Consider the following 25,252-nt stretch of genomic DNA (forward strand, 5'->3'; position numbering starts at 1 on the left):
ATCTCATGAAAACTTAGAAGGAGGAAATCGGAGGGTGCTCGGGAAAAGTCATTTTTTAAAGAAAAGTGTCCAAGTTTATTACCTCGTTACCCACGCAGTGTGAAATGTTTGTATGATTCTGCTGTAGGATATTTTGGAATATAAAAAAAAACAGAGACCTCAGAAAATTCGGATGCTGGATGGGTCTGTGAAAACAGTGATGGTGGATGACTCGAAGACCGTTGGGGAACTCCTGGTGACTATTTGCAGCAGGATAGGTAAGCGCACACGCGCAGAGATTCTGGATTTTGTTTTGTTTTTAATAATACGCCTCTTCTTTTCTTCCACCCCCTTTGGGTATCTAGGCAGTTTCGAATATATTGTAACACATTGACTTTGGCCCAATCCCAAGAGAGTGTGTTCGTTTTCCTGATTTGCAAACCCACTAACTGGTATTGTCAACACTTGAACTTCTCACTGAGTCACAAGTGAGAGCTTTTATTTCAAAGACGATAGGAGTTTTCAATTGAAAGTGATGTTTCAAAATCATATAATTCAGTCTCCTGCCCATGGCTGAGATTCTGTGTAAGCATCACTGATACCCAGGATCTCTCCTGAAGACTCCTGGGGACAGCCTGTACAATTCTTAGGCATCTTTTTTTCTCCTAGCTTCTGTTGGTCTCCTCAGAACAAGTCTGTCTCCTTTCTATATGAAGCCTCTTGAATATCTTCAGAAAGTGGCCTTGCCTGTCTTAGTTTCCTCATCATGCAAAGGAAGCCCAGCTCCTTCAGACACTGCTTGCTTGACATTGTCTTGCCTTCCTCTGTATGATCTCTACTTTGTTCTTATTACTCAAAAATTAGTCAGGAGACTTGAACATGACATTTGAGTGTGACTTAACTAGCTGAAGATCCTCCTCTGTGGCCAGTTACTTGATGTGTGCTCCCTGGGTGACCCTGACCTTCATCTTGGCAAGGCTTCGTTCCTGTCTTTTGCCCCCAGGGACTCCTTGGAGTATTATAGGCTCCAGGATGAAAGGAGTTGATAGCAATGTAATCACTGACCATTATAACCCAATTGATAATTTTAGGAATTACAAACTATGAAGAATACTCTTTAATCCAAGAAACAATTGAAGAAAAGAAAGAAGAAGGAACGGGTACATTAAAAAAAGACAGGACGCTGTTACGAGACGAGAGGAAGATGGAGAAGTTGAAGGCCAAGCTTCACACGGATGATGACCGTGAGTGTCTGAAGAGGAGGTGTGATGCAGGCACATGGTCAGCCAAGCCTCACCCCTCTCCCGTCATCTGTATGACCCAGGGCAGGGGTGTGTGGTTGTGCCTTTGTTTTATTTTATCTACAAACATGTTGGCCTGTGTCACTAAAAGATAGAGACCCTTAAGGGAAAAAAAAAGGGATGATAATACCATTTCACATCTCAAAAGTAATCTCTTAAGGTGAAATATACACATTGTGTTCACATCTTCTCCATTGCTGTCTAAAGAATTTTTTTATAACAGTTCGTTTGAACGAGGGTCCAAATAAGATTGGATGATAGGTTGTTTAACTCTTTTAGTCTCAAGAGTTTCCCTCCATCTCTTTTATTTTTGCCTTACAATTTTTGAGGGGAAGAAACCAGATTGTTACTTGTATACAATTTTCTACATCCTGGATTTTGTTAGATGACCTGTGGTGTCATTTAACATGTTCATCTCTCCCTTTTAATTCCTGAGATCTGGAGGCTTGATCAGATTTGTGTGTGTGTGTATGTATGTGTGTTTAAAAATAAAGACTCCTATGTGTGTTGTGTACTTCCATTAGGAAGTTGAATTTGGTTGTTTCCTTTTTTGTGGTGTTAACAGCCATTGATGATCATTACTTAGATCCTTTATTTCCTTAGGGGTTACGAAACAGTAATATAATTCTATCGTAGGAAGGTCCTTTTCTACGACTACAGAGCTAATAATATACAGAAAAGCCAGTATATATACCCCATGTGTCCCAAGACCTGTGCTTTGTGCACCTGGCTGCCTGACGCCACCCCACCCCCAAGGATCTTACTTCATGCACATTTCACTCACACCTTCCCAGCCTCTTTCTTTCATTATTCTTTCTCTCAGTGCTGCATTGGGAAGATGTCATCCTTGTCATTATGTTTATTGATCTTCCGTGGGGCTTTCATTTCCTCTGACCCTCTCTCCATTCTCTCTTTCTCCCTCGCCTCATTTGATTTACGTTGCATACTTCTTTCCAAATGAGACCTTAGTAGACAAATCCTGAGGATTTTTATACTGTGCATGATGCTCTTCCAGGTACTGTGGGAGATGAGGTCCATCCAACACATTCCCTGTGCCGAAGCTGAGGCTTGTAATAAATACTTGCTCACAATGTGTGTGTTGTTAAACCCGGGGAGGAGTGTAGGAATGAGAGCTGTGTGAAGTGTAGGGGAATGATCCATCCCTTTGCACCTAGGTATCAGGGAAGTGTTTTCTAAATGAGTGAGATTCCAGGTGTGCCATGGGCAAGGTTCTACCCTCCCCGACCCCTTAGTGGCCTGTCCTCTCCTTGCCCCAATTACTTTCATTTTCCTCCTCTTTTCTACTTAAGGTCAGAGGTAGTAACTCATGATGCTCAGAGTTTATAAATTATTTCACCTGATCAGACTAAAGACCAGCCTTGACTTAAAAAGAAATGCAAACTTGACTGTCTTGGCATAAAGCACTGTTTTCCTTATCCCCCCCCCCACCACCCCAAGGAAGGCACATGGATTCTTTCTGGGGCTTTACTAAGTGAGGAATCACTGTGGATTTCTCCCTCATTTGCTTTTTCATGTGTCATATGGTACATGTGCAGTTACTTTGCAAAGTTAAAAAGCTCAGATCTAATCTAAGAAGTAACTATAACTGAATATCAGCATCCTAGAAATCCACGTCTGCATCACACTGCTGTTTTGGCTAATCCCCTTGAACTAAGAGGAAGAATCGACACAGTTCTTTCATATGTCGTCTTGCGTTGCAGTAAATTGGCTGGATCACAGCCGAACATTCAGAGAACAAGGAGTAGATGAAAATGAAACGTTGCTGCTTAGACGGAAGTTCTTTTACTCTGATCAGAATGTGGACTCGAGAGACCCTGTGCAGCTGAACTTGCTCTATGTTCAGGTACAGTATTGAATGCTCAGACGCTGAGGTTGGTGAGGTATCCAGAAGCTCTGGCTGTGGCTCGTGGGGGACAGGAGCTGGGCTCCGGCTCTCACCGTGTCTGTGACATGCACTTTCCAGTCGGGTTGGGTTGTGGTACAGGTTGGTGTCCACTGTGAGCTGGCCATCCAGAGGTGGGCCTTTGTTGGCCTCCCAGGTGGGGTCCTCATGGCCACTACTGTCTCTCTCTGCTTGATTTCACGGCACTTACCTGGCTCATCACTTCACACGCACTACAGCTTTCTTAGCTCGCATCTAGAATACAAGGATGGTTATTGGTCAGAAAATCAGTACTTCTTATTAACTGAAAGATACTACTCTCTCAGTAACCTTTTATGTTTTTACCATTAACTAATTGTTTAAACTCAGACGAGTCGTTCAAATTATCTGAGTTGCAGTTACCCAGTATGTAAGATGTGGGCTTTGCACTAGACAGTCCCAAAGGTTTCTTTTGGCTCAAGGAAAACATCTTCCTCTCTCTCTCTCTCTCTCTCTCACTTCTTTCATTCTTCCTTATCCTCTTTTCCTTTCCTCTCCTTTTATTTATCTGCCTATCAGCTTATAGAAATAATGCAGGGGCACAGCGTCGCCTGTGTTTATAAATAAAGTTTTATTGAAACCACGTGCCATTCATTTATGCATTGCACGTTGGTAAATCCCCTTCTGTATCACATAATTGTCTACGTGTTGTCCGTGGCAGCTCTCATGTTCCAACAAAAGAGTTCAGTAGTTGTGACAGACACCACGTGGCCCAGAGGTGTAAATTATTCACTCTCTGGCCTTTTACAAGAAAAGTTTGCTGACCCCTGAGTTAGTGGATGGAAGGAGGGCTGGGAGGAGATAGGCTGGGAGGCGAGAAGGGAGGGAGATATCAGGGCAATAAGAAAATGGTTGTTGGTTTAAGGCTCAGGGCCATAGGTTAGAGTGTCCATCTGAGAGTGCTCTAGGGGTCATTTAACTGGAGAAAGGAAAGACAAAGAAGAGGAATAAATAGCAACAGCAGTGAGGGGTCAGGAAATGGGAACAGGACTTCAGGTGCAGTGGGTTCCTGATTCCAGGACTGTGCATTTGCTGATCATTTCCCCCAAATGTCTGCAGTATTGAGTTCTTGTCTGTTCTCTCTATATATTTTGGGATGGGGATTGGGTTGATTTTACTTCTAGATAATTTTTCTGTTAGCTTCATCATTTAGGGTCATAAAAAATATATTGCATTTCTGTTTCCCCCTCTATGAATCTGGTCATTATACAGGGATTTCCCTTTGCCCCTGTATTTTTCATGATCACTTCGACCTCCTTAGATTACACTCAAGCTTCAGTTTTAATATACTGGGCATTGCTGATGCCTTCCATCTATAGGCAATTTGGGGCAAGGACTTGTTTTCCCTTTGCCTTAATTCATTTTTTGTTTGTTGTTTAAATAAATAACTTTATTTATTTATTTTTGGCTGCGTTGGGTCTTCATTGCTGTGCACAGACTTTCTGTAGTTGTGGCGAGCGGGGGCTACTATTCGTTGCGGTGCACGGACCACTCATAGCGGTGATTTCTCTTGTTGTGGAGCACCGGCTCTAGGCACGTGGGCTCCAGTAGTTGTGGCTCGCGGGCTCGGTTACTCTGCAGTATGTGGTATCTTCTTGGACCAGGGACTGAACCTGTGTCCCCTGCACTGGCAGACGGATTCTTAACCATTGCGCCATCAGGGAAGTCCCTGCCTTAATTCTGCTGTGCTACGATCACCCACAGTGTCTTGAATGCCTCACTCTGGCTTGGCTGGCATGTTTCCCCTTGTTCCACAGAGAGGGTACGCTGGGATGCGGGAACATGGCAATGGAGAGAATGTGTTGTTCCTTCCAAGCTCCTGATGCTTTTTGCTTCCTCTTGTGTTGCAGGCTCGGGATGATATCCTGAATGGCTCCCACCCTGTCTCCTTCGAGAAAGCTTGTGAGTTTGGTGGATTTCAAGCCCAGATTCAGTTTGGACCTCATGTGGAACATAAACACAAGCCTGGATTCTTAGAGTAAATGACCTTTTGTTTTTCTTTTTTGCCTTCTTTTCTCTTCACTGTTTATTTTTGAGCTAGCTATGCAATGTGTGTACACCCTGGTTTCAGTAAATTGTGAGATTGTTAGCTTTTACTCGATTCAATATATGATGAAATTTGTGAGCCTCGGGGAAAGCAAGGGGCCTGGAAATCCAGGGTTGGGATGACTGAAGATGACTTGCTCCACGTTCAGGCAGGATGCGGTTTCCTCTGGACCAGAGGGTCTGTGGCATCCCTCCAAAGTGTTGTCCAGGGTATTTATGGACTTGAGAAACTCACTTCCCCCATCTTCTGAAACCCCTGCTCTTTAGAACATTTCTTCTTCATATTGGACCAAATTTTGTCATGTTTAATTTCTTTTTAAGCCTCTAGTATTACAACAACAGTATAAAAGAGAGAGCTTCACATTATTTACTATAATCTTATGAAATCTTCATTGCGCTGCACGTGTGATGTATACATTAAATACTGGCTCTACTCTTCCATCTGGTCTTTGGTTCTCTTTTATAAAATGATGGGGGTAATTTTTGTGGCTCAGTACTTACGGGTTCAAGAGAAAGCTAACCCTCCAGCTTCATCATGGCTCCTCCGAATGTGAGCCTTAGGGTTGGTTTTCCTAGAAATGCCCAGCAGACAAGCCCAGCCATACGGAGGCTGCTGTTTGTCAGAGTTCATTTTCCCCTCTGTTTGGTCTGGGCTTTCCAAGGATTTTGTCTATATAACATTTCTTTCCTTTATCTGTTTTTCCCCACCTTTTCTTCCTCTCTTCTGCTTCTTCCTAGATCAGATGAAACATTTGGCTGAGCCAAAAAAAAAATCACTGCAGGAAGTCTTAACTTGGTCAATATCATGCTCTCACCTAGAGTGCAGCTTGTAGTGGGGACCTGACAGGAATGCCAACTGGGGTGGGTGGGCATCAGCTTTTCTGTAAGATATGCCAATGTGAGATGCATAGAGGAGGTCATCTGTTGTATTGTGTCTGAGTGTGTTGAGAGGAGAGAATAACATAAATGCCTATTTGGCCCTTGACCTCACTTTCACTTTGGTGGAAAGTAGTTGGGACCAGCATGTGCCCTAAGGTAAAAAGGAAATCTGACTTCTCTCCTAGTGGCAGAGAATGCCTGGGCTTCACGCTGTTGGGTCTATACTGAGTTGTTACTAAAAAAAACCTCTACCCTTGGCGTTAATGAATCCTGGGGAGCCTTTCTAAAGTGATGCTTTGTCCTACAGTATTCCGTACAGTGACCTTGAGACTGAGACTGGCTCTGAGCAGGTCCTGTCATTGACTTTGCTCTGTGTTCTCCAAACGAGTCATATGGCCAAAGTGTTCCTCAGGGCCAATTCTACCCAGTTGGTCTGGCTTCCTTCCTGCAGGAGTCACGGAAGCTTGCCTTTGTCTGTCCTGACACCCCAGACGCCTTTCAGAAAACCACATGCACACAAGCTTTTACTAGTTTCACCTTGCCACATTCTAACCTCACAGTTGGTCCCTCAGATACATTTTGTGTCATAAACCTGTGGATTATGGCCATGGAAATTGATAACACCAAGAATTATTAAGCCCTGGAGGGAGGAAACATATTTTGTTTGTTTCTTTGAGTGACTGATGAAGAATAGGAGAAAATGAAGAGAAGATTTATGAACCAAAATTTTGAAAATAAAATGTTTAGTTTTAGGCTTTTGTAACTGTGAGCCTATCTGGCCCTGATGAGAAGGTGATCCACATGTAGCCATTCACTGGGTGCCAAAAATGAGGCTACCATGGTCATTTCATTCATGCCTTTCCTTTAGAGCTTTTGGACAGATAATTTCCAGGGCCCCCTTGTGAATTGAGAAAGCAGTATATTTTAAGCTACAGATGTGGAAGAAGAAGCAGAGAGAGGAGATGTGGCTTGTTCACAGTGACATAGAATTTTTCTGCAGGTAGCTTCTGACTCCTTAACACTGGGATTTAGAAACAGATTCCTACTTGGAGGGCAAAGTTGCCTCTTTCACTGGTCTCCCAATATGCACCAAGATTAAGAAAGTACTTAAAAATATGATCGCAAGGTTCTTTGGTCTCTTTGCTATGTCACTGGTTGTGACAACTACATCACAGCGAATACTGTTACACCACTGACTGCTTGTGTAGGGATTACAGACAGCGTGAGAGCACTGGTATTGCTCTTACACTGTCTCCTGTGATTTATGTGCTATCGAATGCTGCACACCTACACTCCATTAAAGATGTTCCTTCTCTTAATGTGAGGCCATCAAGGTTAAGCAACTGTGTTCAGTTTTCTTGTTTCTGAGATTATGGTATGGAGCTCATGCCCCTAGTGTATGTGTATCCTTACTCAGATTCCAGATTAAAACAAGCTTATTGGGCCTGGTAGCAATTATTTTTCCTTATGAATTTGATTTTCTCTTTAATTAGACCAAATCTAGTTTAGGTAATGAGGGATTTTCATTTAATGTAGATGTTTAATTGTGTATATTATTGCACGTACACTACAGGTAGAACTTCCTGAGGATGTTCGTCTCCTCTTAATTAAAACAGCAAGGTCACATTTCCCTGATTGTATGTTGGATAGTCTGAGACTGTTCAGCGATAATATCCCTGGGCTGTCCCTGGTGACTGTGGCTGGGCTGTGTCTGCCAGCCTTTGTTTTTCCCCATCTAGCTTTCATATATACTATTGGCTTTGAACAATTCAGTTGGGAAAAAAAAAAAAAGGTTGGACTTTGCCACAGAGCCTGGTTGAAGATAAAGCCAGGCAGAGATTTTAGTCACATAGCTTAAGGGTGAGGTACATGGAAGTATGTTTAATGACTCTATTTCTTTTAATTTTTTGAAAATTTGTTCAGCACTTGTGCTCAAAGTCAGCATACTATGGACCTTTTTAAAAAAAACTTTATTGAGGAAAAATTGGGAATAATTGACAACTACAATTAATATATTTTTAAAGTATACAGCTTGATGATTTGATACATATAGAATGATTACCAAGATCAAAATAACACATCCATCACCTTACATAGTTAATTTGTGTGTGTGTGTGTGTGTGTGTGTGTGTGTGTGTGGTCAGAATGCTTAACTACTTGGCAACTTTTAAGTACACGATACCATATTATTAACTATATTACCGTGCTGTATGTTAGATTCTTATTCTTCTTATAATTGAAACATTTGTACTCTTTGACCTACATTACCCTTTTCACCTCTCCCCTACCCTGACCCTGGAAACCACCATTCTATTTTCTGTTTCTATGAAAATGGCTTAAAAAAAAAATTCTGCGTGTAAGTGAGACCATATAGATTGGTCATTCTCTGTCTGGCTTATGTCACTTAGCATATAGCCCTCCAGGTTCAACTATGTTGTCACAAATGGCAGGGTTTCCTTTTTTCTTACGGTAGAATGATATTCCATTGTATGTATCTGCCACGCATTTTCTTTATCTGTTCATTCATCAAAGGACATTTAAGTTGTTTCCATATCTTGGCTATTGTGAATAACGGTGCAGTGAACATGGGCGTGCAGTTATTTCTTCAAGACACTGATTTCAATTTCTTTGGATATACACCGAGGACTGGGATTTCTAGATCATACGGTAGTTGCTATGGACCTTTTTATGAGAATTTTTTTCACCTTTCTTTAGACCCTTTAATGGTTTCTATACTCAGTACCACCTTAGTAAAGATGTTTATTTAGAAAAATTTAAAGCAGAGACTAAAAGATTTTCAGAGTTTTCAGGGATTTAAGGATTATTTAGTGTCCCCCATCTGCTCTGTAGATGGGGAAAATAGGTGCAAGAGAGATAGGGACAGAAATAAGGAACAGAACCAGGGAAGCTGGAAGCCAGGAAACAGCCAGTTCTCCCAAATCCTATCTGGTGTGCTTTACGTACATGACACTTTTCTTCAGGTCATCTCCAAAGAGTCCCAGGGAGGGAGATTTTATCATTTGATGGGAGCATAAAGTATAAACAACACAATCCAGTAACCAATATATATTCTTTCTGCTCTCCTGTGTTCAGAAAATGCTTGCAGAAAGCATGCCATGTGGTACCTCACTGAGGACTTCATATGTGTGTTCTGTTGCGCCAGGTATAGGGAAGATACAAGGGATATTGTAGATTAATTCTTTGCTGTTTTTGAGGATACAGTCTACTTGGCAATAAGCATATGAAATTGTTATTTTGGAGAGCCAAAACATGCCTGTAATTTCAACAAGGTCTAACCTTTAACTATACTTTGAAAGCAGGATGGTTGGAATCTATTTAGGATTCCAAAAGTTGCAGGCTCTGGGGACTACTGTGAATTGTTTCTAGAAATGTGGCAATAGTATAGTGCAAGAAGCAATGTTGACGGAAGAATTTGGCAAAATAGAAGGTAAATCTAAAGAATGAGCTCTTAAAACAGCAACAACAATGAAACCTATCAAAATAATGACTAACTTTAGGCCCTTTAAAAACATGGTAGAAAACTTTACAAAGTGATCAGAGTCAAGATAGGGGTAGGGGATTAAGAGGTACAAACTATTGATACTATGTGTGTAATAAATAAGCTACAAGGATATATGGTACAGCACAGGGAATATAGCCAGTCTTTAATAATAACTGTAAATGGAGTACAATCTTTAAAAATTGTAAATTTAAAAATTTTAAGGTGTACTCTGTTGTATACCTGAAATTTACATAATTTTATAAATCAACTATACTTCAATTTTAAAAGAAGTGATCAGAGTCAAAGTCTTCTATGGCTTATTGTATCAAAGAATATTAGATACACTGATAAACTTTAGACCTTAAATCAAGTATATGTGATAAAATTTTAGGTAGCTCTAGGTGATGGGTATAGAATGTTCCCTCTATAATTCTTTTAAACTTTTGTGAGTTTCAGATTTTTTTAATAATAAAATGTTGGGGAAATATTGCTAGCCTAAAAGAATAGAAATAGATTTTAGAACTTCCAAACCAGATTGTGTGTGTGTGTGTGTGTGTGTCATAGGGAGCGGGACAGTAATGGAGAAGTGATACCAACAACTTGTCCAATACAGTAGGAGTTGTACAAGGTGGTTTACAGAAACAAAGCCAGAAAAAGTACAGTAAATAGAATGTACAAAATAAGATCTGAGAAATACTTCTAAATATCTTAGGCATCATAGCAAATGTAAGTAAATCAAACTTACCAGTTAATAGAGGTTCTCATTGGATGAAATTTTTTAAAAGTTCAGCTCTATAGTATTTCTAGAAGACATACTTAAAGTTTAAGGGCACAGGAAAGTTTAAAGGCATAAAATGGTGTACCAAGAAACTGGTTAAATCAAAGCTAGAGAAGCTATACGCAGTGTCACAAAACATAGACTGTAAGGCAAACAAAGCATAAGTAGAGACAAAGAAGGTTGTTATAAAGATAGAAGGCTAATTCGCCAGGGTGTGAGCCTGTATGCATCTAACATTACCTTAAAATATAAAAAGGAAAAACAGGCAGTATTACAAGGAGAATTTCATATACATGCTTTTAGTGGAATAATTTAACATACTTCCCTCAGGGAGTGATAAGTAGAACAAGATCAAAATAGAAGAAAGAAAATGTTTTAGTCAAGAGAAAGTAATGAAATAGAAATCATAGAGAGAATCAGCAACACCCAAAGCTGCTGCTTTGAAAAAATTAATAAAATATGTAAATTTCTGGTCAGTTTGATCAAGTAAAACAAGAAGAAGGCAAAAATAAACATTATTAGTAATGGGGGCAGAACTTCAGATAGGGGTTTTAAAAATCATAAGAGAATGAAATGAAAACTTGAAGCCAAAATATTTAAAGTCTAGACAAAAATGGATATTTAGAAAATCTGGATTGATCTATGATCTTGAAAGAAATAGTCTTAGCGGTTTAAAATATACCAATCAAAAAACAACAAAACAAAAAGTAGGCTCAGGTTATTTCAGAGAACAGAAAGAGGAAAAAAAAGAAAGAAAACCCCAAAACTCGTCACCTTAACTTGGAGCTAGCAGAATTAAGATAGCAAAATTGTATACAGACCATGTAACACTTTTAAACTCAATATAGATGCCTTCCCTAAAATTTGTAAATTAATAAAGTCCAGCATGACATGTGTTTATACATAACTGCAATTTGTAACTGGTTTCTCCAGGAATGCAAAATTCATTGTTCAATAAATAATTTATTACATGTCTTTCTACCTGTAGGCACTAGACATTAGGGATACAGCAGTGTAAAACACAGTCAAACATTCCTACCCTCATGGAACTTATATTCTAGTTCAGAGAGGCAGATATTAAATAATAAGTAAATTACACAATAAGGAAAGAAAAAAGAAATGATTTCAGGATTAGAAAAATGAAACTGTCATTAGTTGTAGGTGATAGGTCTATCTACATAGATAATTCACTCAATCTATGAAGAAACTAATTAGAACTATTAATAGAAAGGAAGTCTCTGGAATAAAGATCAATACATAAGGGCAGCTTATTACCACCTAGATCCAGACAACCATGGTATTCACCTGCAGGACTGTGAAAAATAAAAATGTGTGTGTGTGTGTGTATTTGTGTGAAAATATATAGAGGACTCACGCAATTATCCCAATTTCTTAGAGAGCTATAGTAATTAAAACACTCCGTTACTGATGTAGGGTGATGTTAAGAGTTCTAAAGGTTGATGAACTTGCCTAAATGAAAGTTAAAATACTAGGCAAAAGACATTACCAAATGAAGAGTGAGGCCCCAGACTGAAAGAAGAAATTTGTATATTTGCAGTGCATACTACCAAGAACAAATTAATGTCCAGAAAATATGAAAAAGGAAATAAGACCTTCTAAGAAAAAAAGATCAAGATAACAAATAGGCACTTGAGAGAGAGGAAATTCAACTGACTTCTAAAGACAGGGAAAAATATTCAGCCTCATAAGCAATCCAGAATGCAAAATCAGTAAGAAGATAGCATTTCATGTCTCTCAGATGGGCACAAATTTTTTAATTAATTAATTTATTATTATTATTATTATTTTTTTTTGGCTGCGTTTAGTCTTTTCTGCTGCACGTGGGCTTTCTCTAGTTGCGGCGAGCGGGGGCTACTCTTCGTTGTGGTGCGTAGGCTTCTCATTGCAGTGGCTTCTCTTGTTGCAGAGCACGGGCTCTAGGCCGGCGGGCTCAGTAGTTGTGGCTCGTGGGCTGTAGAGCACAGGCTCAGTAGTTGTAGCGCACGGGCTTAGTTGCTCCGTGGCATGTGGGAATCTTCCCGGACCAGGACTCGAACCCGTGTCCCCTGCATTGGCAGGCAGATTCTTAACCACTGAGCCACCAGGGAAGTCCCAGATGGGCACAAATTTTAATGTATGAAAACAGCAAAGTACTTTACAGAGGAAACAAGATATTTTAGAAGATGAATCTGTTGAATTTAAAAATACAATGAGAAACAGAATATATTGTGTTATAGATATAAGGAGATGTAGGAACATGATAAAATATGTGTGGAAATTACCTTCAGGAAAATGACAACCCTTAGGGAGAGAAAGAAGGGTGGTGTGGCACTTCAGCTAAATCTGTCATTTGTTCTTTACAAACAGAAGGAGAGGTAGCAATCATAAAGCAAATATGACCACATGGTAACATGTATTTATCCTTGATGATAGGTATGTAAATTGAGGTATATACTGTTCTTTATATTTCAAATGTTTTCACAGTTAACGTATCTTTTAAAAAGTCAGTTGCAGTAGTCTATGTGTGAGGTGATAAAAGCTTGTGATCACTGAGGTTGGATATATACCATGTGGTAAAGGCAAAATTAATGGGCCTTGGAGGTCAGACAGAAAGGTTCCGTGACTCTGTATGTCACAGGGAGAAATGGTCCAGTGGTTGGGTGCAGGCAGGCAGGGAGCTAGCAGGTGAAGGAAACCTCCCTCCTGCTAGATTACCATAGCCCCCTCGTCCTGTTGGCGTGTTCCCCAAAAGTATTTCACTGAGAAAACACAGCAACCAGGGTATGAATCTCTGAGGAAGAATTTAGAGTGGACTTGGAAACTTTTCCCCACAAACTCAAGATAATTCTACTGTCAACAAGCAAAGCTCTTGACACAGTAGGAAGTCTTAAGTCAGTTTTTCTCTTGGCATCTGTTCAGACACATATTCCTCCTTTGGAGTTGTTCTGTGCGTTTTTTGTCAAAATAATTTGGCTGTAGATTCTGTTTTCAAACTAACAGTGAAGCAAGCGTTTCAGCTTTGTTTCTCACCAACTCTGTCTTACCTCCTATTCCTCACCACTGCCCATGCACTAGCTTCTCTATCGTTGGCTTCTGTCCCGTGCCCCTGACAGCCTGGAGCGCTTTCAGCAGTTTGGCGTGGTGCTGACCACTCAGTGGTGCCTTCACTGTTTCCTCCTAGCAGCAGCCTCCTAAGGTTGATGTCTCTCTCCCTAACGACTTTCAGACTCCAGAACTTTCAAACCAGGAACCTCTGAATGCATCTAGCCCGGAGCTGTCTCTGAGCCTCTGGACGATTTCCCGTCCTTACGCTAAGGGGCATTGGGATTGGTTCAGGAGCACAGAACTACTGTGTGACTGAGGCCCTCAGACCCTTTCCTGTGCTTTCCCCATGCTGTCTTCACTCTCCACTTCTTGCCACTGTAACTATTTTCCAACTCATCCAGTGCTTTCTTCCACCTACATCATCACCTCAGTTATCCAGGACTTGACCAGTACTCTTAAGTCACAGACATTTTCATCTTTGAGTCTGGATTTAAAGTCAGTGTATCCAACTTCATCATTTGAGCTTTCGGCCCACTGGGCCAGTGGTTCTCCACCTTTAGCATATGTCAGGCTCATCCAAAGGGCTTGTTAAAACATACTACTGGGCCTCACCTCCAGAGCTTCTTATTCAGTGGGTTTGGGGCAAAGCCTGACGATTGACACGTCTAACATGTTCCCAGGTAGTACTGATGCTGCTGGTCTTGGGACCACACTTTGAGAACTTTATGGGATACCAAATTTGAGATGATATTGTTACTCATTTGGTGGTTGAGCATAAAGATGGGGCTCAGGAAACCTGGGTGTTCCCGTGTCCTTTGGGTGACACTGTCCTTGCTGTACCTCGGTACCTTCCCTCCCCTTTATTCCTCCACCATGTGCTGTTCACTGCTTTGTTTATGTGTCCATATTGATGCCCTCATTCCCCAGGAATGAGGGTGCAAGCCATTGTTTTCAGTTCATATGAGCAAAAACACTCTTAGGTAGGAATCCTATCTGCTTTTCAGGTGATAAGATCAGCTTAGAGAGGTGGTGAGTTGCCCGTGGTGGTGCGACTACTAGTTGACAGTTCTGGGACAGATGAGAAGCAGTTAACCTTTCCTCAAATCATGGCTGCCTCCCATGTACTTGTGTACTTATTTTCAGACTGGAGAACATCTTTAGAATGCCTCTTTTGGAATAACTTCCAGAAGCAGCTTACATTTATATAAGAAAATGAAGTTTTAAGTGAATGGCTGCATTTGAATCCAGATCCCTCTCCCTCTAGATGTGTTTATTAAATTCCCCTTCCCTTTTTCACTGCCTCTTGGCATTTCTAAAAAATTGACTGCCACCACTATGGTCATTGTTACCGTTATCTGATTGGGTGTTTCTGTTATTTTATTCCTCTCTTTGTCTGAAAGTTCTCAAATACTGATCACATGGTATGTCTTTTGATCAAAGGGTAGCTTGGAGAGACCAGGGTGCTAAGTAGCTAAGAGCATGGTCTCTGGAGCCCACAGAGGAGGTTTAAGTTGTTGGCTATGATTGTGGGCAACTTACTTAGCATCACTGAACCTCCTGTTCCATATATAAAAAACTGGAATATTTTCTCCCAAGGGCTTTTGTCAGAGTTTAACTAATCTATTTATGCATGTAAAACACCCGAAACATTATTTGCCTTTCAATAAAACGGCAGCCGTTAGTAGTGGAAAACCCTCTATCAACATGGTTTACTGTTGCTTGGATAATCCCCAAAAGTTAATTAAAGTAAAGAATCTATGCTACTACCTCTCTGAAACCCTATATTTTAACTTTCAATTTAAGCATTCATTTGCCAATCTTTTGATACCGGACCAATGTTTTTTCCTGGTGTGGGTCACCTAGTTAAGGTTCCACATTATCTTCGTTGGATGAGCCACATCATCTACAAGAGAATATCAAGATGGTCATGAAGCACTCTGAGGACAGACTGTTTTTAAATTTTCACAATGTTTTCCTTTCAGTATTTTACATTTGTCTCGCTTATATCTAATTCAATAACTTTTTGTAAATATTTACCATTAGGAATCATTAAGTAGCTCTCTTTTGGACTATTTTAACAGTTTATGGGCTGTATTGGTTTAGTACATAATTATGTGATAAACAGCCAGCAACAAGATTGGGGAGCAAATGCAGATAAATATAGATGGGGGAAGAAATACAACTGGCTCGGCCAGAGTGAAAGTAGAGCTCCTGAGAGAAGAGTCTCTTGGCTGATTTCAACCTTGCATAGATCTCAGAGTGTGAGAACTTTGACTAGTCTGCCGTTTCAGTAAAGCGGGAGATCTGTTATTATTGCGCTCCGAAAAAATGATATGCACAAGGCTGGCAGAGGGTTTGGAGGCTGCCCTTTTAAGGTGGGAATGTTTAAGGTGGCAGTGCAAGGGGCTTTGCTTGGTCAGAGCTTGCTTAATTAGGAGAAAAATTTCCAATCAGGTTTGACCATCTGACCCATTTTCTCAGAGAAAGCCGACAGATTTCACTTATATGTCTGCCGCAAATGCTTAGGAGCCTTCCATACTCGGGTTTGGTAATCAAAAACACAACCGAGCTGGAACTGCTGAACCGCCAGCTGGCAGGCAGTGATCGGAGGCTGCCTGCTCCTTTCAGCTCCCTTGCTGACACTGTGCGCGTTGTCCGATTTACTGGGGAAGAATACACCCAACACGTGCACGCGGACCCACACCCACACACTCACTTCTTATTTGAAAATACCTTACACTAAACTCCCCCCAGATCGCCTCTTGCAACACCAGGGGTCACACCTCTGGTGCAAGCTTCTGGAAGTTGTTTCTGTACCTACTGAAGAGTGGGAGGTTCAATGCCTACCAAAGAATGGGAGGATTAGTTTGCAGAGTTTGAGTTGAGGGCAGCTTATGGCCACACGGAACTTGATTGCCATAAATACCCAACATATTCTGGCCTGGCCACTGGATGCTGCCATCTGGTGTTCTAGTAGCAGTCATCGTTGTGAGTGGGCTTGGCATGGGGCCCTCTTTGGGTGCTTTTGATAACCTTTGCAAGGTCTCCTTTGTTGATGGCATAGGAGCTGCTGTCCAGAGGCTCACAGCAGTGGCCCCTTCAGAATGCTTCCTGGTTATCATTTTAGGTGTGTTCCTGGGGGAGCCTGAAACAGCCCTGTGTTCACGTGCATCTGCTCTTGGACTGGAGGTCAGAGGCTCCCTGCTCCCATCCAGTCCTGTGACCTCAGCTAAGTCACTTGACCTCTCTGTGACTCAGCTTCCTCTTTTGTGACATTGATGCCTTCCATTCTTCTCTCAACCAGACCTTTTTTTCCCTGAAGTTGCTTAACAGTAGTCATAACATCTAAGGGGCTGCTGCCTAGATGTTTCTTAGGTTCCTTCCTGCAGACTGATGTGGGGGTCTCTTGATTAGGCCAGAGTGTTCTGGTGGTGCTCAAACCTAGATCCCTGACATTCCAGAAAATATACTCAGAATTTTTGTCTACAGATGTAGTTTGCAGGTTGAAGAGCTATCATGATTCAACGCATAATGTAGCCAGAACCTGGACCTGACCCACCCCCTTTTTTGGCTGGACTATCGAAAGCAAATCCAAGACGGCATACCATTTCGCCTATCAGTACTTCAGTATGTTTTTCTGACAATGAAAATTTTTTTTAAATAATTAAAACCCCGCCTAACTGCAGATCCACCCTAATACCAAACAAAATTAGCAGCAATTCTTTAATCACATCTAATACCCAGTCTGTGTTAAATTCTCCCCTGCATTGTATTAAAAATATCATTTTATACTTTGTTAATACCAGGATCCAAACAAGGCCTGTAGTGGTTGGTGTTTTTCTTTTTTAAAAAACAGCTTTATTGAGATGGAGTTTGCATACCATACAATTGGCCCATTTAAAGTTTATATTTCAGCGTTTTTTAGTGTATTCACAAGATTGTGCAACCATTACCACAATCTAATTTTAGAACATTTGTGTCCCTCCTACAATAAGCCCTGTGTCCATTAACAGTCATTCCCCAGGTTCCCCTCTCCCTTCCTCAGCCTTTGCAACCTCTAGTCCTATCTGCCTCTATAGATTTGCCTATTCTGGATGCTTCATATACATAGAATCATACAATTTGTGGTCCTTTGTGATGGGCTTCTTTCACTTAGCACAGTGTTTCCATACTGTTGCATGTATCATACTTAATGCCTTTTTATTGCCAAATAAAGTTACATTGTATGGCTAAACTACATTTTATTCATCCACTCATCAGTTGATGGAAATTTGAGTTGTCTCCACCTTTTGGCTATTATGAATAATACTACTGTGAACATTCACGTACAAATGTTTATGTGGACATATGTTTTTACTTTTCCTAGATATATGCCTAGGAGTAGAATTGCTATTTAATCTTTTGAGGAACTACCAAATTGTTTTCCACAACAGCTGCGCCATTTTACATTCCCACTAGCAGTGTGTGAAGGTTCCAAATTCTCCATAACCTCACCAACACTCCTTACTGTCTGTCTTTTTTACTGTAGTGCCCTACTGGGTATGCACTGGTACGATATTGTGGTTTTTCTTTGTGTTTTCCTGATGGCTGCTGGTGTTGAGAATATTTTCACGTGTTTTTGACCATTTTTATCTCTTCTTTGGGGAAGTGTCTATTCAAGATCCTATGACCATTTTTAATTGTTTTTTTAAAAATCATTAGTTGTAAGAGGTTTTATATATTCTGGGTACAAGTCCTTATCAGATACATAATTTGCACGTATTTTCTCCCATTCTGTGGGTTGGGTCTTCACTTTTTTAATGATTTCTTTTGCAGTTCAATGTTTAAAATTTTGATGTTGTCCAGTTTATTTTATTTTCATTTGCTGCATATGCTTTTAGTATTGTATTTTAAGTCTTTGCCTAACCCAAGGTTTAAAAATTTACTCCTTTATTTTCTTCTAAGAGTTAGAGATTTAATTTAGTTCTTACATTTAGGTCAGTGATCCATTTGGAGTTAATTTTTATGTGTCATGTGAGATAGGAGGTCCAACTTCATTGTTTTGCATGTGGTTATCCAATTGTCTCAGCACCGTTTGTTAAAAAGACAATTCTTTTCCCACTGAAGTGTCTTGGCACGCTTGTTGAAAATCAGTTGTCTGTAAAGATAAGGGTTAATTTCTGGAGTCTCAGTTCTGTTCTGTTGACCTATATGTCTATTTTTATGTCAGTACCATACTATCTTTGTTACTGTAGCTTTGTAATAAATGTTTCTTAAAACTCTGTTAATCTGTGTGTCATCTTTTTCACCTGTACCAGCAAGCCATTTATTTGTGAAAAACCTGGGTTATTTTTATAATATTTACAAGATGGGATTTGGCTCATTGTATCCTGGTAGTGTCACTTACCATGTTCCTCTCTCTCTCTCTCTTTTTTCAAACTATTAGTTTTTTAAACTATTAGGGTTTTTTTTTTCTTTTTTTGTAAACTTAGATTTATATTTAGATTCTTAATGAAATTCATATTCAGTTATATATTTACTTATTTTTTCTCTATTCCCAAGAATACTTCCTAGGTGGTACTGTATACTTCCTGTTAGTTATATCAGTCAGAAGGCATATGCTGTGTGGTTATCCCACTCTCATTTAAAATTGATCATTGGGTTTGGATCAGACTGATCCTTCTGTTATAAAGTCCACCATTAACTTGTTACTTACTGGTTTTAGCAGCCACTCATGCTTGTTTTGATCTATTGACTATTTCATTAAGAGTTGTAAAATGATGATTTTGGAATTCTATTATTCCTTCTGCATTTATTAGCTTTGTTTCTTTTCCTTTATCAATTTTCGGTATGAGCTGGTGCCCTAGCAACCTCTTAAGGTGATCAATGATTATTTCAAAGAATCTTTATTGAATTTTACGTACCTATGTTTTGACCAATTGCAGTCTTCATTCTTTCTGATGCTCCAATTGCCCCTCACATGAAATTAATTATATGATGTCTGGTGTTTGCTTCAAATAATCCATGAGAGGGCCTGTGGGTAAGGGAGTAGATGAGTCATGAATGGCCATGAGTTATTATTGTTGAAGTTGGTCAGTGGGCACATTGTTCTGTCCTCTCTTCTTTTGTATGAGGTTTTAAAAATCACCCCATGTTTGGGCATTGGTTATCCCTTGATGTCAGTCCAGTGTCATTTTGATAACTTCCTTGATCCTCAGGCACAAGAAGCCCCAGGAACATTTTATACATCTCCTGTCCCAAAGCTAGAATCAGTCATTTCTCCAAGGATCCTGGATTCCTTTTAGCGGGAAATGGTGTTGGAAGACCACCTGGCTGACGCACTGGGGAGGCTTATTGCCACCCGGTTGTCCTTGCCCTTAGCCTCTGCAGTGGACACAAGTAGAAAATTTTTTCAGAAAAAGAAAAATGAATCAGACATGCAGATCAATATTTGCATTCAGATGAAATATTGCAGGGTTTTCATTTAACTTCTTTTGCTTTATTTATTTCATGCTAAAAATCTTGATTTCTAACAACTAATGTAATTACTCATTTACTTTATCCTAATTATATATAATATCTACCTACTTAGATAATGTAATATACTAATTTTATAGTGTGTGTATTTGTGTATATATTTAGGGGGAAGAGTAGATATTAGTTTTGAAATGATATCAATATTTAACAAATCTACTATGGTCCATTTTATCTTTAAGATATATCTCACTGGGGATGGGTATTGTTAAAAGACTGTTTTTCAAAGTTAGGCTGTTGGTTCCATACACTGTTAGGTTCATTTGTTTCAATTTGCTTTAGATTTTTACGTGTTGCGTTTTACCCATTTGAGATTTCATTTGGTTCTAAAGTGAAGACTAGAGTACAAGGAAAATTAAGAGGTTTAATTTCCATTCTTGTTCCCTTGTCCCTGTTTTTTCCTTTTTTCCATTAAGAATCATTTTTATTAGTACTAGATATATCCTTCTAATGTTTTTAAAAATACACATTAACAGTACAAAATGGAGGATATTTTCCTCCCTTTATCACGAAGGTTAGCATACTGTACACTTTTGGGCGCTTTACTTTGTCATTTTACAATATATCCTGGACAATCTTTCTTCTCGAATATGTTAGTTTGACCCTTTTTATCAGACTGGTTTTATATTTGCATCTTATTTAAGAGCATTGTGGGATATGGCTGTCTGTTATTATTTATACCATAAAATACTGAGAGTTAGGGACTTAACTGTGAGTTTTATGAAAAGTTTCTTTTCTTTCCTCCTCATCATAGAGTATGATAAATGCCTTACCTTTTTTTTATTCTCTCTCTCTCAGTCTAAAGGAATTCCTGCCCAAAGAATACATCAAGCAGAGAGGAGCTGAAAAGAGAATATTTCAGGTACTGGAAATGTTCAGAACTTTATTATTCTCCTCATGCATCCACAAAGCCTATCCTCATTTATTAGTCCAAGAGGGGCCTCTGCACATGATAGTTTCATACCCCGTGCATGTACTCTGCTTATATAATAAATGATTTGTGACTCAGGAGTAAAGAAGCTGACAGTTCTACTTTGGGCAGATTTATTATCTTAATCCATACCTTCTTGCTAAAGGTTACTCAGCCCTTCTGAGAAAAATGTGCATACATTTAACTTCAGAGACGTTATCTTGGAAGCATTGAAACAAGGCAAGTTGCCATTAAAATGCACTGAGGAAGACGCTTCAAGAAGTTTTTTTAATCCCGAGATTTGTTTTTTGAACCTCAGAATTTGGGAACTGGTGTCTTTTTAAAATCCAGGTTTAGTCTAAAGTTCAGAAAGTTATCTATTCTAGGCAACCAGTAAAAAAAGCCCCGTCATCAACTTTGCCAGGAAACAATCACTCTAGTGAATCCAAAATACCAAAGTGTTTTGGCATTGAAATGTAAATATAAATTGGAAGAGATAAATTTCATGTGTATAAAAACATATTTTTTTAAATCCAGTATTGTTTGCACACACTGAGATGTCCAGGATTTATATATCCTGCTCTTTGGAAAACTTTATCTTTTGCCTGGATCTTAGAACCCAGGACAAGAACATTTTTCTAGTTCTCCTTTGACGTGTTGGTCCTGAACCTTTTGGAACGTGGAGCCCTTTGAAAATTAGGTTACAATTATGGCCCCTGTTCTTGCCATGCTGCATGTGCATGAATTGTTGCATATAACTGTGAAATCTATAGGGAATTTGGGCTCACATTCTAGTTAAGAAACTGTGCATTAGCACTTTCTGTGTGCTCTGACCCTCGGTCAGCAGGGACATGCATCCACAAAGGCATAGACACCATGTGGAATAACACCTCTCACAAAGTCCACCTGCTGTCAGAGCTGCAGTAACTGGTCCCTGCCTCTGTCACGTTTGTAGGAGCACAAGAACTGTGGAGAGATGAACGAAATAGAAGCCAAGGTCAAGTATGTCAAACTCGCCCGGTCTCTCCGGACGTACGGTGTGTCCTTCTTCCTGGTGAAGGTGAGTTGGGCATGATGGAGAGGGCGTTTGCCTCTGCCACCTCTTTTGTTAAAGGGTTTGCTGTTAACCTTGATTGTCATCTCTAGACCCCTAGCACTTGCACATGGAGCATCTGGGCAGGGGTGACCTGAGTTGAGCTGTGGGACAGACATGAGGTGTAAGAGCTGTGAGGCTGGTGAGTGAGCTTGGCCGCCTGCAGGCCTCAGGACAGCTGTGTCTTGGCTCTGCTCTCAGTCACTGCTATAAAGTCCCTGAAGGAGTGCCTTTACTTTCACGTGCTAGCACTTTCCCCTGAGAATGTTTCACTTAAGATCTTCCAGAGTGCACTGGACTAAGTGAAGGTTGTTGACCACTGCAGGCCAAATCAAATTCATGTGATAGTTACGGTACTTAATTTGTATCCTTTTAGATGGGTCTTGGGATTTTCTGTGGCCTTCAGATCTGTTTTCCTAGGAATTGCTGGCCTTCCTACTAGAGGGACAGAGGTGGGTCTTTGAAATTCAACCTGTGAGCAAGCAGAGGGTGTGTTCTTGAGTTGACTAGGGAAGCCCTCCCTGTAGCTTCCTTCCCCGTTTTCATATCCTGACCTCACGTACTCTCTTGTAGTCATCCCTCTGATAGGTTTCATTATTTCCACTGGCTTTGCTGTGACTCTGGGTCTCCTGTCTCTTGCTCTTCACCCTGGAGAAAGCTCTACCGTGTGATGAACTTTCTTGCGCTGCTTAAGGCCCAGGGGAGTGTTACCAGCTGTGTTGCAGCTGCTTCTAGGGACTGAAGTTGCAAAGTCAGTGACAGGGTGGTTTAAGGAGGTGTCTATTCCCACAGCTAAAAAGAACTGGAAAAGAAAGGAGTTTTGCTGTCTACTAGAATGTTCGAGGATATGGATGCTTTTCTTGACTCCAGTCCTCATTGGAGGAAGCTGCTTCATTTGGGGCAAAGGGAAATAAAGATATTATATGGAAAAAAATTGTATGTTTAATGCTGATTAGTTATTTCAGCCAAACAGCTCTCAGCTTTATACCAGAAAATGCTGGGGCCCTTGCAAATAAAGAAAGCATAGGTGAATCACTTTGTTTTTAAGAAAAATAATTTAGAAATTGAATTTTTCGTTTTAGTGTGTTTTAAACTATTAATCAGTTTTTGAATGGTGCTGATGATGGTATTCTAGGTAATGACAAGGTAATTTCCCAATATTAATAATGACAATAATAACAGTAAACAATTATATGTCAGGCGTGTCTTATTCAAATCTGTCAGCATCCCAATGGCAGAATTACTGCTATTATCTTCTTTTTATAAATGAGAATCAAGGCCAGAAAGATCAATGACTCAGCTGGGACCATAAGCCTAGTAACTGTAGGAGGTAGGACTTGAATTCAGGTCTCTCTGACTTAAAAGCCTGTGCTCCCACGCAGTGGGCTATGCTGACTTACCTAGGGTGGCCCCATTTGATATGTGCTCACCTGCTTTCATTATCCTACCCCCCCGACACCCCCACCATGAGTACATGGTGAGATCTGCTTGTTTTAGAAGAAAGGTCTGCTTTTCATTTATTTATTTATTCTTTAAAATTTATTTATTTATTTATTTTTGGCTGCTTTGGGTCTTCTTTGCTGCGCACGGGCTTTCTCTAGTTGCAGCGAGCGGGGACTACTCTTTGTTGCGGTGCGCGGGCTTCTCATTGCAGTGGCTTCTCTTGTTGCAGAGCACGGGCTCTAGGAGCGCGGGCTTCAGTAGTTGTGGCATGTGGGCTCGGTAGTTGTGGCTCGCGGGCTCTAGAGTGCAGGCTTAGTAGTTGTGGCGCACGGGCTTAGTTGCTCCGTGGCATGTGGAATCTTCCCTGACCAGCGCTTGAACCCGTGTCCCCTGCATTGGCAGGCAGATTCTTAACCATTGCGCCACCAGGAAGTCCTGGCTTTTCATTTATTATTCTGATGAGTTCTAATACCTCACCAAGATTAAGTCTTTTTCAGCATCTCCAATGATACTGGCATCATTTTCCATGGTTGTGTGGGTTTGAGTTTTTCTCTAGTCCTTCCTATATGAAATGTATGTCTCAAATTCATATTGTTTTCTATTAATACCATCAAACTTCACACAGAGTCAGTTTCAGTGTTGTGCATAAAGGTCAGTAAATTTAGGAAAATACATAGCACACAGCAGTCTGCATGTAATTAAAAAGAGACATTGAATAGCAAGTTCCAGAAAAGAGAAATTTGTTTTCCAAATATAATTTAGGGCCTGGGAAGAATCTGTCCATGGCTAGTAGGATAATTAGAGGTAAAACACAGATCTTATGGTTATTGCAAGGTCTTGCAGGTTTGGTCAAATGAAAACTCTTCTTTTACAGAAGTATTTAAGGCAAAGTAAGAAAGTAATGCAAATTTCCTTCCTTCTTCCTTTCCTCCGTCCCTTTCTTCCTTTTCATTTTTTAAAAATTACATCTCTTTGAAGGAAGGCCAGGGTCAGGAAGTAGGCAGCACTGACAGCTTTCATATACATGTTAGACATTCAAATTTTGTTTTTCATTACTTTTATTTTGTGTCACTATAAAAGTGAGTACACTGCTTATTTCAATTTTTTGCTCAATGGTCTTATTTAGTGTACATTTTATTTTTAAGTTGATTTTGATAGAGTTTACTTGATCATAGTTTGCCCTATTTTAAAAGTAAATTCAGGAATAATGCAATATTATGAATTAATATATCTAATAAATCAGATCAGCAGGTCAAATAAGGTGACATCATATGCACTGAACTATCTAGAAAAGAAATATAGAAAACAGTCTCATTCACAATAGCATCAAAAACAGTAAAATACTTAGGAATAAGTTAAGCCAAGGAAGTGAAAGATGTATTTGATGAAAACCTTAAAACACTGATGAAAGAAATCGAAGAAGTAAATGAACAGATATCCTGCGTTCTTGGATTGGAAGAATTAAAATTATTAAAATGTCCCTACTATTCAAAGCCATCTATAGATTCAATGAAACTGGTCCTCTATCTTACATCAGTCACAACAATTCACTCAAAATGGATTAAGGACTTAAGTGTAAGCCATAAAACTGTAAAAATCCTAGAAGAAAACATAGGTGGTAAACTCCTTGACAGGGTTCTAGGCAATGATTTTTTGGATATGACGTCAAAAGCACAAGCAACAAAAGCAAACACGAACAAGTTGGACTACATCAAACTAAAAAACTTGTGCACATCAAAAGAAACAACAAAAGAAAAAGGCACCCTACAGAAAGGAGAAAATATTTAGAAACCATGTATCTGGTAAGGGGTTTATACCCAA

General features: G+C 39.9%; 1 protein-coding gene across 8 annotated transcripts in view; it reads left to right on the plus strand.

The window, feature by feature from the left end:
- The window catches only part of TLN2 (talin 2), a 446,962-nt gene that overhangs the window by 250,858 nt on the left and 170,852 nt on the right, over positions 1-25,252 (plus strand). For all 8 annotated transcript variants that reach the window (XM_082383205.1, XM_082383207.1, XM_082383204.1 and 5 more), the window contains 6 exons: positions 128-257; positions 1,071-1,223; positions 3,002-3,144; positions 5,073-5,200; positions 20,784-20,847; positions 21,851-21,955. In XM_082383205.1, the coding sequence (XP_082239331.1) occupies positions 128-257; positions 1,071-1,223; positions 3,002-3,144; positions 5,073-5,200; positions 20,784-20,847; positions 21,851-21,955 (723 nt within the window). The remainder of the gene's footprint in view (positions 1-127; positions 258-1,070; positions 1,224-3,001; positions 3,145-5,072; positions 5,201-20,783; positions 20,848-21,850; positions 21,956-25,252) is intronic.

Source organism: Balaenoptera borealis (genome assembly GCF_965194805.1).
Source record: "Balaenoptera borealis genome assembly, chromosome: 3".
Classification (NCBI taxonomy): Eukaryota; Metazoa; Chordata; class Mammalia; order Artiodactyla; family Balaenopteridae; genus Balaenoptera; species Balaenoptera borealis.